Source organism: Belonocnema kinseyi, chromosome 7 (assembly GCF_010883055.1).
Source record: "Belonocnema kinseyi isolate 2016_QV_RU_SX_M_011 chromosome 7, B_treatae_v1, whole genome shotgun sequence".
Lineage (NCBI taxonomy): Eukaryota > Metazoa > Arthropoda > Insecta > Hymenoptera > Cynipidae > Belonocnema > Belonocnema kinseyi.
The window spans coordinates 43,077,162-43,091,568 of NC_046663.1; the positions used below are offsets into that span (position 1 = coordinate 43,077,162).

General features: G+C 25.6%; 1 protein-coding gene across 1 annotated transcript in view; it reads right to left on the minus strand.

Moving 5' to 3' along the window:
* Window positions 1–14,177, minus strand: part of LOC117176082 (protein RCC2 homolog) — a 20,674-nt gene extending 6,497 nt beyond the window's left edge. Inside the window, exons 1-3 of the mRNA XM_033366099.1 lie at window positions 13,769–14,177; window positions 7,165–7,405; window positions 2,258–2,994 (exon numbers count right to left, since the gene is read on the minus strand). Of these exons, the coding sequence (XP_033221990.1) occupies window positions 2,258–2,994; window positions 7,165–7,405; window positions 13,769–13,966 (1,176 nt within the window). The 5' untranslated portion in view covers window positions 13,967–14,177. The remainder of the gene's footprint in view (window positions 1–2,257; window positions 2,995–7,164; window positions 7,406–13,768) is intronic.
* Between the last annotated feature and the right edge of the window lie 230 nt (window positions 14,178–14,407).

Here is a 14,407-nt window from a genome sequence, read left to right on the forward strand (position 1 = left end):
CCCCCCCCCCCCCCATGTTTTCAAGAAACTTCCCCTTTTTCTCGTTTTTCGCTTAAATACGAACTGAATTAATAGGATCCAACAAGAAAAACCACATATTTTTGGTAAAAACGAACTCTTTTTTAATTAAAATTTAAATCTTTGGTTGAAATTTCGTTTTTTGAGGAGTTAGAAATCAATTTTTTAATTGAAATTTTAAGCGTTCTATTTTCTATTGAGAATTGATATTTGCGATTGAAAATTCGTCTTTTCTTTATACAAAATTAATCTTCTTAATTTGCAAATGCAACTACTTACTTAAAATTTAAACTATTTTGCAAATTTAATTTTTTGAATTTTTGATGTATCCTCAAGAAAAAAAAATTTTAATCCAAAATGGAAACAGTTGAATTTTCAGTCCAAACAATTAATTTTCAATTTAAAAAAAAACGAATTTTTAACAATATACTGTAACTTTCAACCAAAGAGGTGAATTTACAACTAAAATAATTAAGCGTCAAAGAAAAAATTCAAATTTAACAAAAAAGTTGAATCCACAACCAAAGAAAATTATTCAATTTTCAACCAAGCCAAAAAAGATGACATTTTTAGCAGAAAATAGATAAGTTTTCAACAAACGAATACTAATTTTCTACCAAAAGGTATAAATTTGAAAAAAGATGAATTTTCAACATAAAAGTCGAGTCTTCAAAATAAAAATTCTGATGTTTTCGAAAAAATTTAACTTTTAATCCCGAACAGATAAAATTCTCAACAAAAAAAGTTAATATTCAACCAAGACATATTTTTACCAAATAGTTGCACTTTCAAGCAGAAGAGCCTATTTTTCAATAAAATAGATGAAATTCCAATTAAACGGTACAAATTTCGAAGAAAAAAAAAGATTAAAATACATACAACCAAAAACAGTTGCATTTCCAACCAAAATTTAAATTCTCAAGTTTTAAAGGTTTTTTTTTAGAAGCAAATTTAATAAAAGAAAATTTCCAACAATTTTCGCGGTCAATGAAATACAAAATATAATAATTCAACGATTACATTTTTGTTGTGCACTGAACACTTCTTGAATTAAAAGTTAAATTATTTTCATTGTAAATAGTTTTAAAATCCTTAAAAAGCTTCAAAATCTTACTTAAAAATCGTAAAATGTCTAAATTTGGTTTAATATTTATGAAATTTTTTTATTATTCTTGACATTAGAATAGGTTAAAAACGGAATAACTTAGACTTAAACAATATTCTAAATTTAGTAAAAGCATTTAATTAGGACTATATTATTATGCAGTTATTTTTTAAGTTAAAATTAGTCTACAAATTAATAAAAATAATATATTAATAAGTCTCTATTAAATTTAATATAAAGAAAGACCTAAGACTTTGAATTTAAAATATTTTATTGACGAATCATTAAAATTGTTATTTAAATATAAAATTATCGGAATAAATAATATATTAATTTCTATTGTTATCAAGAGTTTCAAAGTGAAACAGTTACAATCTGGAAATTCTCAAATTTTAAACAGATTTAGAATCGTTTTGTCAAATCAATTTTTGTTCAGTTTTTTATACTTAAAGTACAGATCCATTTGAAAAATAATTTATTTATTTGCAATTACAGTTGTTAAAATAAAAATGTTTTTTTTTTTATTAAAAATTGTCAACTTCAAACGCTTTTAATTGCTAATTGTTTAAACCTTCAAGACTGCACATTAATTATTTACAAAATTGTTGAAATTAAGCTTGGTCAGAGTTTTCTTCTAAATATTTGTAAAATTCGCGATCAAAAAATAAATTCACTCTCATTTCCCGGTATCATAAAATTCCGGGTCCACTGGCCACCCTGGAAAAGTGATTTAACTGACTGTGGTAATATTGAAACTATTAATAATAATCTTCTAATTATATTTAATAATAAATTAATAAATAATAAATCAAATGTAATTTATATGCTATGTAAAATTAATAATTTTATCAATAAATTATTGTAAAAACAATCATTCAAAATTTAATTTTTTAATATATCAAACTATATAGCTTTTGTTAAATTTATTAGTTATAATTATATTTATATATCTGATTACTTGTTTATTATTTTCACATTTATTAATAACTTTAATATCTTTAGAAATTATAATATTAGGATTAATATTATATATATTATTCTTAAATTATGAATATATTTAATTTTTTTTATTAATTGTTGTTTGTGAATGAGTAAAAACTAAAAAAAAAAAAAATAATAAAATAAAATGAGTACCTGGATCGGTTTCGGGTACATGTTGGCCTCGCCGGTCCTTTTCGTCTGCCCGAAGAGCAATGCAGTCCCGTGGACATTGATCACGATACTGTACGAACTTCCACAGTGAACCGAGCGTACGCCGCGATTTGGCGGTTCTAGGAATTTGATAAGTCGCGGCACTAGTTCATCCTTCTGTTCACTATGACCTAACCTTCCAATTCCTCCGAATCCCCAGGAGAAGGCCCGGGTCTTACTGTCAATAGCCACAGTGTGATTGTGACCGCAACTAAAATCGGATATCTCTACCCGATCGAGGGGAGTCACGTGACCGTCCTTTCCTTTCTCAACATACAAGACAATGCGTTTCGGCGCCTTCTCATAGTGGAAGCCCATTTTCGTGCTCGTTATGAAGTACTTTCCGTCCGTGTTGTGACCCAGCTGTCCATATTCCGGGCTCCCGAATGAGTGCAGACCACCCTTAATATCTAGAATCATTGAGAATTCGGCTCCACATCCGACTTTGATGATGGGAGCACCGGAGTATTTGACCATCGTGGCTGTCACGACGTTCGGCATTGTCTTGCCAATGCCGCATTGGCCTAGTTTATTGTCCCCAGCTCCAAAGACAATTCCACGACTGGTCAAAAAGAGGGTGTGACCACGTCCACAGGCAGCTGCTATTACTGTGTGACCTTTCAAGGCCTCCACTTCGGTCGGCTCATCACGGCGTTTCATGTCTCCGACTCCAAGTTGTCCTGAACAATTCAAGAAAAGCATTCTGTTACTGTGTTCGAGGATGATTCCATTTTTTTTTAGGATGAGAAGGATTGAATTTAGAAATTCTGGAAACTTAAATGAGATTAAAATCAAATTTAAAATCCTATTTAACGTACAATAATCAAGTTAATGTGCATAAATCCTGTAAATAAAAACAAGAATTCAACGATCAAATTTGGACAATCACCATTCAATGTTCTTATTGTAATTTGAAAAGATTAAAAAAATTCCTAAAAAGAAAAGAATTTTTTTTTGTCAAAAACTAAAAAAGAGAGAAAAATGAGAAGGATAATAAACAAATCCCCTTCCTTCTCTTTTTTTTATTTCTTTCGTCTTCGTTATTTTTATTCTTATCAAATCACAATAGAAAAAATCGTTTTTCTTAATTGAAAAATTCTACTTTTGGGTTGAAAACTCTTGAATTTTATTAAAAATTCATCTTTTTTAGTTGAAAATTCAACTTTTTGGTTGTGAACTCTTAAATTTTATAAACAATTCGTCTTCTTGGTGATAAATTGACATTTTTTGTTACAAGTTTTACAAATAGAGTTTAAACTAATTTCTTCAAAATAAAAAAATGTCTTTCTTAAATATTCCACTTTTCAGTTGAGATAGTTGAGATGAGTTAATAATCTCTTGAAAATTAAAAAAATTTTTTTCTTAAATATTCAACTTTTTAGTTGAGAATTCTCGAATTTTATTGAAAATTCGTTTTTTTTTTGTAGTAAATTAATTTTTTTAAGTTGAAAATTAAACTTTTTAGTTGAGCATTCTTGAATTTTGTTAATGTTTTTTTTTCTGGTAGAAAATGTATTTTTTTGTTTGAAAACTTACCTTTTTGTTAAGAAATTTAACAACTAGGTATAAAAATTAAACTAAATTCTTAAAAAAAATCTTCTTTATCAATTCAACATTTTTTTAAAGAATTCTTGAATTTGTTTGAAAAATCGGCTTTTTTGGCAATAAATTAATCTTTCTGTTTGAAAATGCATATTTTTGTAATAAAAAATTCATTTTTTTTTAAAGAAAATTAATCTTTTTTTATATGAAAATTTAACTTTTTGGTTCAGAATTCTCGAACTTTGTTACCAATTCATGTTTTTCGCTTGAGAATTCTGGAGTTTTATTTGAAAATTCATCTTTTTTGGTAGTAATTTAATATTTTCGTTTAAAAATGCATCTTTTTTAGTTGAAAATTTAATTCCTTGATTGAGTTTCTGAATTTTTTTTCAAATTGGCTTTTTTCGGCAGAAAATTAATCTATTTGTTTGAAAATGCATCTTTCAGGTTAAAAATTTAACAAAAATTTTCTTTCTTAATTATTCAACTTTTTAGTTAAGAATTCTTGAATTTTACTAAAAATTAATCTTTTTTAGATGAAAATTCAATTTCTTGGTTGAGAATCCTTGAATTTTGTTCAAAATTAGTTTTTTCGGTAAAATAATTAATCTTTTTGTTTTAAAATTTAACAACTAGGTTTTAAAGTTAAACTACTTTCTTAAGAATTAAAATATACTTATCTTTCTTCCTTAAAAAAAAAAAAAAAACTATTTTTGTTGAGAATTCTTGAATTTTATTTTAAAAATCGTCTTTTTGGTAGTATATTAATATTTTTGTTCAAAAATTCATATTTTTTAGTTCCAAATTCTACTTTTTTGGCTGAGCAATATTGAATTTTGTTAAAAATGCAACTTTTTGGTTGACCATTCTTGAATTTTGTAAAAAAAAATTTTCGGTAGAAAATGTGTCTTTTTGTTTAAAAATCTAATTAGGTTTTAAAATTAAACTAAATTTAAAAAAAATTTAATATATTTGCTATTAATTAAACTTTTTATTGGAGAATTCTTGAATTTGACTGAAAAATCGCCGTTTTTAGAACTAAATTAATCTTTTTGTTTAAAAATGCATATATTTTAGTATAAAATTCGTTTTTTTTAGTAGAAAATTAATATATATGTATTAATCTTTTTTAGGTGAAAATTGAACTTGTTGGGTAAAAATTCTTAACTTTTATTGGAAAATTCGTCTTTTTTAGTAGTGACTTAATATTTTTATTTAAAAATCCATCTTTTTTAGTTTACAATTTTATTTTTTTGTTGAGTTTCTGAACTTTGTTAAAAATTGGCTTTTTTCGGTAGAAAATTAATCTATTTGTTTAAAATTCATCTTTTTGTTGAAAATTTAACAACTATTAACAAGAATTTTCTTTTTGGCTTGAAATTCGGCTTTTTGCTTTAAAAAAGAATCTTTTTTAGTAAAATTTTTTTTTTATAAAAATGCACTGTTTGGTTAAAAAATTAATCTTCTTTGGTTGAGGATTTAACTATTTTGTTAGACATTATATTTGTTTGTTAAATTCAATCAATTTAAATTCAATCGATAAGATTAAAAAATATATATTTGTTAATAACTAATTTTAAATTATTCGTTGAAAATTCATCTTTTATCGTTAAAGCTCCATCAATTTAGTTAAAATTCATATCTTTTGTTGAAAATTGTTTTTTTTTGTTGTTACAAATTAATTTTTATAACTAAAAACTTCACTATTCCACTTGAAGATTTATAATTCTAGTTGAAAACTCAAGCCTGTTTGAAATTTTTACTATATTGTTCAAAATTAATCTTTTTTAATTGAAAAGCTACTCAGGTCACAACTGAACTGTGTTAATTTTTTTTCTTCGAAATTTCATCTCTCTGGTTAAAATTGAAAAAAAATCTTCTTGTATCGGCATTTGCTCTTTTTGGATAAAAAGGCCACTATGTGGATGAAAATTTAATTTTTTTGACTAAAAAATCTTTATTTGTCGAAATTTCGGCTTTTTGATTTTTAAATTCATTTCTTTTGGTAGAAATTGCATTTTGTTGTTGAAATATTAACTATTACAATTTTGGTTGCGAATTAAAATTTTTAAGTTTAAAGTTAAACTGTAACAATCATACAAATTCTACTCATTGATTGAAAATCAAACTATTTTGTTGAAATTTTTTTTGTCGTAAAAATATCAACTATTACATCTTGTGTTCAAAATGTATCTGATTATTGAAAAATTCTACTTTTCAGAATGAAAATAAAACTATGTTTAAAAATTTGTCTTTTTGGTTTGGAAATTTAACAGTTAGGTTCAAAATGCAACACCAGATTTAGGAAATAAAACTTAAATATCTCAATTAATTAGGTCAAAATTAATTAAAGTTGAAAGAAAAAACTGTATTTTTTGGAAAACCCAAAAATTTTAAATCCACGTAACTTCGCGAAAATTATTAATTTTGTCTATAAACGATAAAATACGTGTCCCCCTATTTCATTTGAAAAATAACATATTTTTGTACTTCACGATGAATTTTTTATTTTCGAAATGATACGGATTTTTCTATTAATATAAATAATATAAGATTTATCAAAATTTCTAGTAGTTCGTAACTCTCTAAAAAAAAAAACTAAGAAAAACTGATATTGCATTTCCGGTTGTAAATATTTTTAATGAAACAAACAAAAATGATAAAATTTCCTAAATTTTCTAAGAAACTTTTAACTTTTAATAGCAGCTAGTAGTTTTCGAGGCCAAACTATAACAAAATCTATGATTTTCTACAATTTTGGATAAAGATGTGATTTTCTTAGAACATTGTAGTTTTTCGTACAAAATTTTTTCCACCAGGGCTAATATTCATTTCGGAATCTTAGATTTTCCTATTTTTCGTATAAAAATGTATTTTTTTACAAAACTGTGTAGAAATTTCTAATTTTCTAACAAAAGATTTGTAAATTTACGTTATTTGTTACATAAATTCTAAATTTTCCATTAAAAACATACCAACAATTATTCATTAGGTTGTTCCAAACACTTGATTTTCCACAGGCCCTCCAAGTAATTTTATACAAAAAATGTTTTGTTGCTGTAGACGTTTATAATTTTTTTATTTTTCATACAAACGCACAAAACTTTATCATTTCTGACACGTCAAAAAGAGTTAAAACAAATTGCAACATGACCAACAATAAAGTCTCTATTAGATATTTGACCGATGAAAGACCCTTTTTATAAATCAAATCACAGGACTTGGAAAATTCCGTTCTAGATAAAATATACGGTTTTGAAAATCCCGTGAATCTTTTCTTAAATCTGATAGAGAAATTGATAATTCACCTTTATCGTTTCTGCCAAATACTAGACATCTATTGTCTTCAGTGACAATGACACTGTGAGCAGCAGCAGATCCTGAAGCAACTAATCTGACACGAGCCCCTTGTAAGTTTTTAAAAGTATGCGGGTACCACAAGCTTCTTCCTATATTAGCTTTGGCTCCCTTAGGCACTGTTTTGCGTCCAGCCAAGTCCCAGTTAGTAAGACCACACATAAGCAGTGTTCCAGGTTTGCCCCATCCACCCTAATGAAAAATATATTCAATTAGAAGAGCATGATTTCAGCAGTTTTAAAAATCGAAAGATTTTCAACCCTAATTCATAGAATTGCATATGTACAATTCTGAATCAAAATGTTTCATAAGGTGACAAAAGTTATATCTTATTCTTTTATTTTTATTCAATTATAACATCAATAATTGAACGAATAATCAGGATGGATGATTTAAAGTTCCCGGTTTTCTATCGGTACAGGCAATTTTGGAAAAGGGTCAAAATTCTGAGTTGGAATCTCAGATAACTTTTCGAAATACGAATTACAATTCTGAATTGGGACAAAGAATTTTGTAAAAGAGATAAATTATAATTCTTTACGGATATATAAATTACAATTATTTACGGAAATTTTTTTTATTTGAAAAAAAAGAACTTGGAACAGAGATTGTTTTTTTTTAATCCCCTTAAATAAATCAGAAGTAAAATTCTTTTCTGGCTCCATGTCAAAAATGACCTTTCCAAGAAAATGTTTAATTCTTTACGAAATTTTCTGTTCCAAACTCAAGATGATAATTATTTACAGGACTTTTTAAAAAATATTTTATTCATTTATTCTTTGTCGAAACTCAAAGTTATAATTCTTTTATATCTAAATTTATTAAAAAAATTCCCTGTTTCCAAGTCAGAACCATATTGATTTACAACCTTTTCTATTATAATTCAGAAATATGGTAACTCCCTTTTTACAAAATTTGGAAGAGGACGTTTCAAATTCTGGAGAATTTTTATTGCAAAAAAAAAACAATGTTTATATTCAAACAAATTCTGAGTTTGAACAAGGAATATTCAAAATCTGAAGAATTCTTACTTGGAATGCGGATTGTTCTTGTAAATTCCCTGCTCATAAATCAGAATAAATTTTTTTCTCCAAAATTTCCCGCTTTTCCCAACAATTACCTGTTCTAAGCCAAAATTTAAATTTTTATGGCATTCTTTTATTATTATTTAGATTATTTATTCTTCGTCCAAATGATGGCAAATTTTTATAAGCAGGAAAACAGAATTTTTTAATTCCAACCAATTTTGAACATGGGATTTTTAAAATATGTCGAATTCTGACTTGGAACAGGAATGGCATTTGTAAGATTCCTTTTTATTTATAATCAGAATGAAAATTCTTTATCCAAAATTTCCTATTCCATATTAAAAATTACATATTCAAAGAAAAAATTTTAATCTTTACGAAAATCCTTGTTCCCAAGTTGAAATTATAATTCTTTACGTCCCAAACTCAAAGTTATATACTTGAAAGCCTTTTAGGCTTCCCCACCAGGGAAATTTATTATAGGAAGCTACTAGCGAATATTTGTTTGTTACGCTAATATTGATTAAAATGTAGATATAAATTTAAAGTTACTTATCAAGAAACTATCTATATTTGTTAATGTTAAATATTTCTGAGAAACTTTTGTACATATTTGCAATTGTAAATTTGTTTAACCGTTAATTTGTTTAACCGTTAATTTGTTTAAAATATATGATGAAAATGAAATCAAGAAAGCTTCAATTTCAATATATAATAAAAAACTTGTTTTTTTTTTGTTGTTTTTGCTCCTAAATTCGATAAATAAATTCTCGTCCATTTCCCGGTTCGCAAACATTTTTCACGGTCAATGAGATTAAAAAAATGGAACACGAAAGCTAAAAAAATTCCACTTGAGGTAATAAAAACGGAGCTGCAAATGAAAGCACGTAGAAATGTTAAATTTCGAAATTTTAAGATCGAAATTTAAAAGTTTTTAATTAAAAAATGTTGTATTCAAATATGCTCAATAATTTACGCGCATAAAATTGAAGGTATTAACATTTTTCAATATAAAAAAAAATATAAATCCACGTTATCATTTTCAATTCTCTAAATTAAAAAATCAATCAATGTACTTCAAAATTTTCAAAATTATATAATTTTAAGGAATTTTAAGCTAGAAACATCAAATATTGAAAACATTTTAACTGAACACTTCTTAAATTAAAAATTCAATTATTTTCTTTTTTAATAGTTTAAAGATGCATGGAAAGCTTCAAAATCTTGAGAAATCTATAAGTTGTTTTAAATTTGTTTTAAATTTAAAGTGATTTTGGAAATGTTTTCAGAACTTCTAAATACCTGTCAAAATTAATTGAATTTTCTAAAATTTTCAGAAAACCCTGCAAATTTGATAAAATTTCTTTTGCAGATTTTAAACAAAAAAATTAGATTCTTTTCAAGAATTGTGAAAGGCTTCAAAAGAATAAAAACACTTTCTTACGATTCCTAGGAGAACTAAAAATAACTTTTCGTTTGGAAAAATTATTTTAAGAGCAGATTTGAAAAGTTTTTCAAAGATTTAAACAAAATTTTCAAAGAAGATTCTAGAAGATTTTAAGAAAACTTTCTAAAATTTGTATGATAATTTTGTATCTTTTAAAAACTCCTAAATATCTCTTAAAATTACTCAATTTTTTTTACAAATGTTAATTTGTAAATTATACATCAAAATTTTAAAATTTCACTTACAAATCAAGCATTTTTCAAATACAACAATTAAAATTGTAACGTTCAAAGTTTAAAGGCTCTTCAAAATGTTAACGATTCCAGGCTTTCTATGTCAAACAATTCAGTTAAAGTTTCTTTACTTTTAAATATTCGGTTTCAATTTACTTGTCTTATATAAAAATGCAAATATTGCTAAATATTCAATAATTAATCTTTTTTTTTAGTAACAAATTTCAAATTGAATGGGTTAAAAATTGAATATTTTAGACTGAAACAATATTTTAAATTTAATAAAATCATTTAATTAAGAATACATTATTATGAAGTTATTTTCAAGTTGAAAATAGTTTATAAACTTTCAGTTACACGTTCAACATTAAAGGCTTTTTATTTTTATTCATTCTAGACTTTAATAAAGCATTTAAAAATTCTTTAAATTAAAAATGTAAGCTTAAAGATACAAATTTTTAATGGAAAATTTGTAAAGTAAAAAATTTTTAATTACGCATTGTAAGCTAAATAATAGTATAATTGAAAAACATAACAATTCCATTAATTATTTAAAAACTGTTGAAATCGAACGTGGACAGATTTTTCTTCTACAAATTCGTTAAAATTCCTAGTCAAAACAAAAAAATCCACTGTCATTTCTCGGTCCAGCCGCCACCCTGAAATTTTATTGTTCTGAATATATCCACTGATTCTAAAAGATAACTATATGAGTTTAAGAACTAAGACAACAGAAAGATTTTTTTTTTTATTATCTATTGAAACCGAAGCTTCCTTGATTTTATTTGCATTATATATTTCAAACATAGTGACAATTAAACAAATTCAAAATTATTCTTCGGATTGTCTCAACAAATCAAAATACGTGCAAAGTTTTGCAGCAATATTAAAGATTACAGAATATATTTTCTTAATACGCAGATTTAAATTTATCTAGATTTTTAATTAATATTAGCATGAAAAAAAATACTCTCGGTAAATATTCGTGATTTCTACCGGTTTAGAACAAAATTTATTTTCTTTGCGAAACCCATAGTTTTTCACACATCTTATCTATTGCGGAAGTCGATAAACATCAGCAAAGCTTTTAGCAAGAAATCGATTGACTGATGCATATAAAAGTAGGATAAGGAATTTTTTGTATCTAATAAAAGAAAATACAGATATGCGTTTTATTCAGCACTAGCAGTAAATTCACAGGCGCAAATCGCGCGTTCATGTCTCTGGATTTCTATTTTCTAACATGAAAATATGCGAATTAAAAAATTCATTATTAGACTAATTTTTTTATTATAAGGTTTTAAACATTTTTGAAACAATAAATTCAAATTGCAAGCATCTGAAAATGAAAAAAAAAACTACGAACGATTTTGGAAAAATCAATTAGAAAAGGGATTTGAATTGCGCCAAAATTTAAATCATATTAATTGAAATTGGAGAATCGCGGAACTAGTACGATTTTAGATGAAAATTTCGTTATATAGGACAATATGAAAAGGTTAAAATTGTATATTTTAAGATTCGAATTTGATTTAAAAACTAGAAGTCAAAACTTCTGACATTCTAGAATTTAAAATTTTTATTAGATAATAAGTCAATTATTCAAAAAAAAAAAAAAAATAATAAATAGTCATTTTAACTGGGAAACAATGAAAATGAAAAAAATTCTACTCCGGAACGTTAAAACTTAGATGAATGCGAACTTTATTTAAAACTGAAAAAAATGGTAATAACCAAAAATTGTGATATTAAAACTTTTTCATACTCAACCACTTTAAAATTTAAATTATTTAAAGTAAACCTAAATCTCTTAAAAAATAATAATTTTTTAATTCTTAATTACACTTTCTAAAATGCATTGAATTTAATCTTAATTACAAAATTAAAGTATATGAAATGAAAATATTAAAAATGTAGTTCTCGCCATGACAATTTATAAATCTTTATTTTGAACACAATTTTTTATTTCATATCTTATTTTGGAATTATTATTCATTTTAGAAATTTTTAAATCGGACAATTTTAGGATCTTATATTAAAAACTAAAAATTAAAATAAAGAATACAAAAAAATATCTCTATGATCTGATTTCTTTTTTTGAAATGCTAAAATTTTAAGCTATTCAATTCGAGATTGCTTTATATTTATATCTCAAATTATTAAATTTAAAACTGACTATCAAGGCTTTTAATATGGAATTTTGAAATATTTAACACCGAAATGGTTCTAAAATTTTGAATATTTGAATTTGAAAGAAAAATATTGTGAAATTTAAAATCTCCAAAATGCATCTAAAAATTAATTGATGAAAAATCGTTAGTTTTATTTAGGATTGCAACTCTTTTCGAAAATTCCGTGTTTCAAAGTTCGAAATTATAATTCTTTTAGAAAGTTCTCTGTTCCAAGCCAGTATTTTAATTCTTTTGTAAAATTGCCTATATAGGGTGTCTATAAATAAATTCTTAAATTTTGTATGAACATAAGCCGTCTTTAAAATATTTATTAATTCGTTGAAATCTCTTTAAGTACTTAAAATCCTTGTGAAATCGTTTAAAATCTTAAAAATGCACCCTTTTTGAAATTTTTGGAATATACTTTTAATCTGTCTAAAATCTTTGAAATCTGGTTCTTTATGAAATGTTTGAAATATCTGGCAAATTTTTGTGAAATCTGAAATCTTTATCAAATCTTTTGAAATGTTTGTAGATTTTTTTCTAAAATCTTTTTTGTTCGTTGAAATCATTGAAGTATTTGAAATCTTAGTGAAATCTTTTCAAATCTTTGAAATTCTTGAAATGTTTTGAAAGTTTTAAAAGCTTTGCAAAGTTTTTGTGAAATATTTCAAATCTGGTGTACACTCAAAACCTGAGTTGGGAAACGCTGAAAAATCCGTTATATGGCCATGGCTCATGCAAATTCTGAATTAACTTCGAAAGTTTGAACTAATAATTTTTATAATTTGTAAGTTGAATATAAAAAAAAGCTTACTTTAACATTCGATATTAGCGGAGACGAGAATAAAAACTTGTAGAATTATTCATAACATTAAAGTCTGTCCATTGCAATCTATAAAATAATTGGTAAAGTCTACAAAAAAATGACTAGAAATCTCTTTATTTATTCTGTAATGAATATTTAATTATATCTTGATAAATAAAAACCTTTCCAGTTGCATGGTTTTTTTTAAACACTATGTTTCTTTCGTAATAGCAGAGAAAATAGACTAAAAGATGTAAATTACTTTTCGCATTAAAATACAATAACCGTTTTTAAAGGAAAAGAAAAACTGAATTCAAGCTTCTTGTGAGAAATTCAATGAGATTTCAAGATTTTCAAGAACACGCCAAACACCCAACGTATACAAAGTGCATTATGACTTTTTCACAAATTCCCTATTCAAACTCAGAATTAGAGTAATAAAATATATGAAAACATTCTTAATTTGCATATAAAGTACATTCCAGAGAAAAATTCCGGTCTCTGAAACAAATTCCCGGTCATTTTCTGTTTTCTTCTAGGTGAAAAAATTCCCTTTCAGGTAGACACCCCAATAATACAAAGAAACTCAAGTAAAACAATGTTTTTGCATTTCCATACGATTAGGCAATATCTTGTTTACAAATTAACAATGCAAATGCTTCCGAATATTTACCACCATGAATGGAATGTTTATTCAACAAAGTTTTTTGTAAAAGCTGAATCGAATTAAGAAAAAAAGGCAACATAAAAAGACGCTTCCTTGTGGTGACAAAAAAAACCGTTAGGACGAAAGTAAAGGGGATCGAACATAAGAAATAAATCAAAAAAATGAGAAAAACGATGAATAAAAGGAATGAATTTACAATACCTCCGGTGGCGTTAATTCGGGAATACTGAAGACATCCTTAGTTTCGACCTCTTCTTCGGCGTCGACACCGTCCTCTGCAGAATCAGCACCGTCCTCGAGTTCAGAGTCGTGTTCACTCGAAATATTTTCCTCTTCATATTCAGTCTTACGTGATTTTCCACGATTCTTAACTGGAGCACTTTTCCTTTTAGTCGACATTTCGATTTTTCAGTTTATTTATTTAAAGAGGTTAAAGTTAAAATGAGGTTATTTTTTTATTTTTAAAATTTTTTGAAAGGACGCAGCACAAATGACATTTAACGATGTAATGGCGGTAAGAACGCTCAGGATTTCTGGCTGCTTTATGGCCCGGAGCCGATGAGCATAGCATTGGCGTAGAAAAAAGATAATTCTTCCAACACCGGTTTATTATGGATGGCGGATCTCCAGACACTTTTTTTTTTAAATTTGCTATTAAAAAAAAATTATAAATTTTACATAATATTTTAAATGTTTAAACATCCTTGCTGTTGGGCAAGTAAATTTATTTTACTGTTGCTTTTTGTTTATTTTTAATAATTTATCTATTTACAGTAATAAATCAGCAAAAGTGAACATCTGTATTTTAAGGTTAGGATTATGTAAGGAAGGTTAGGAAAC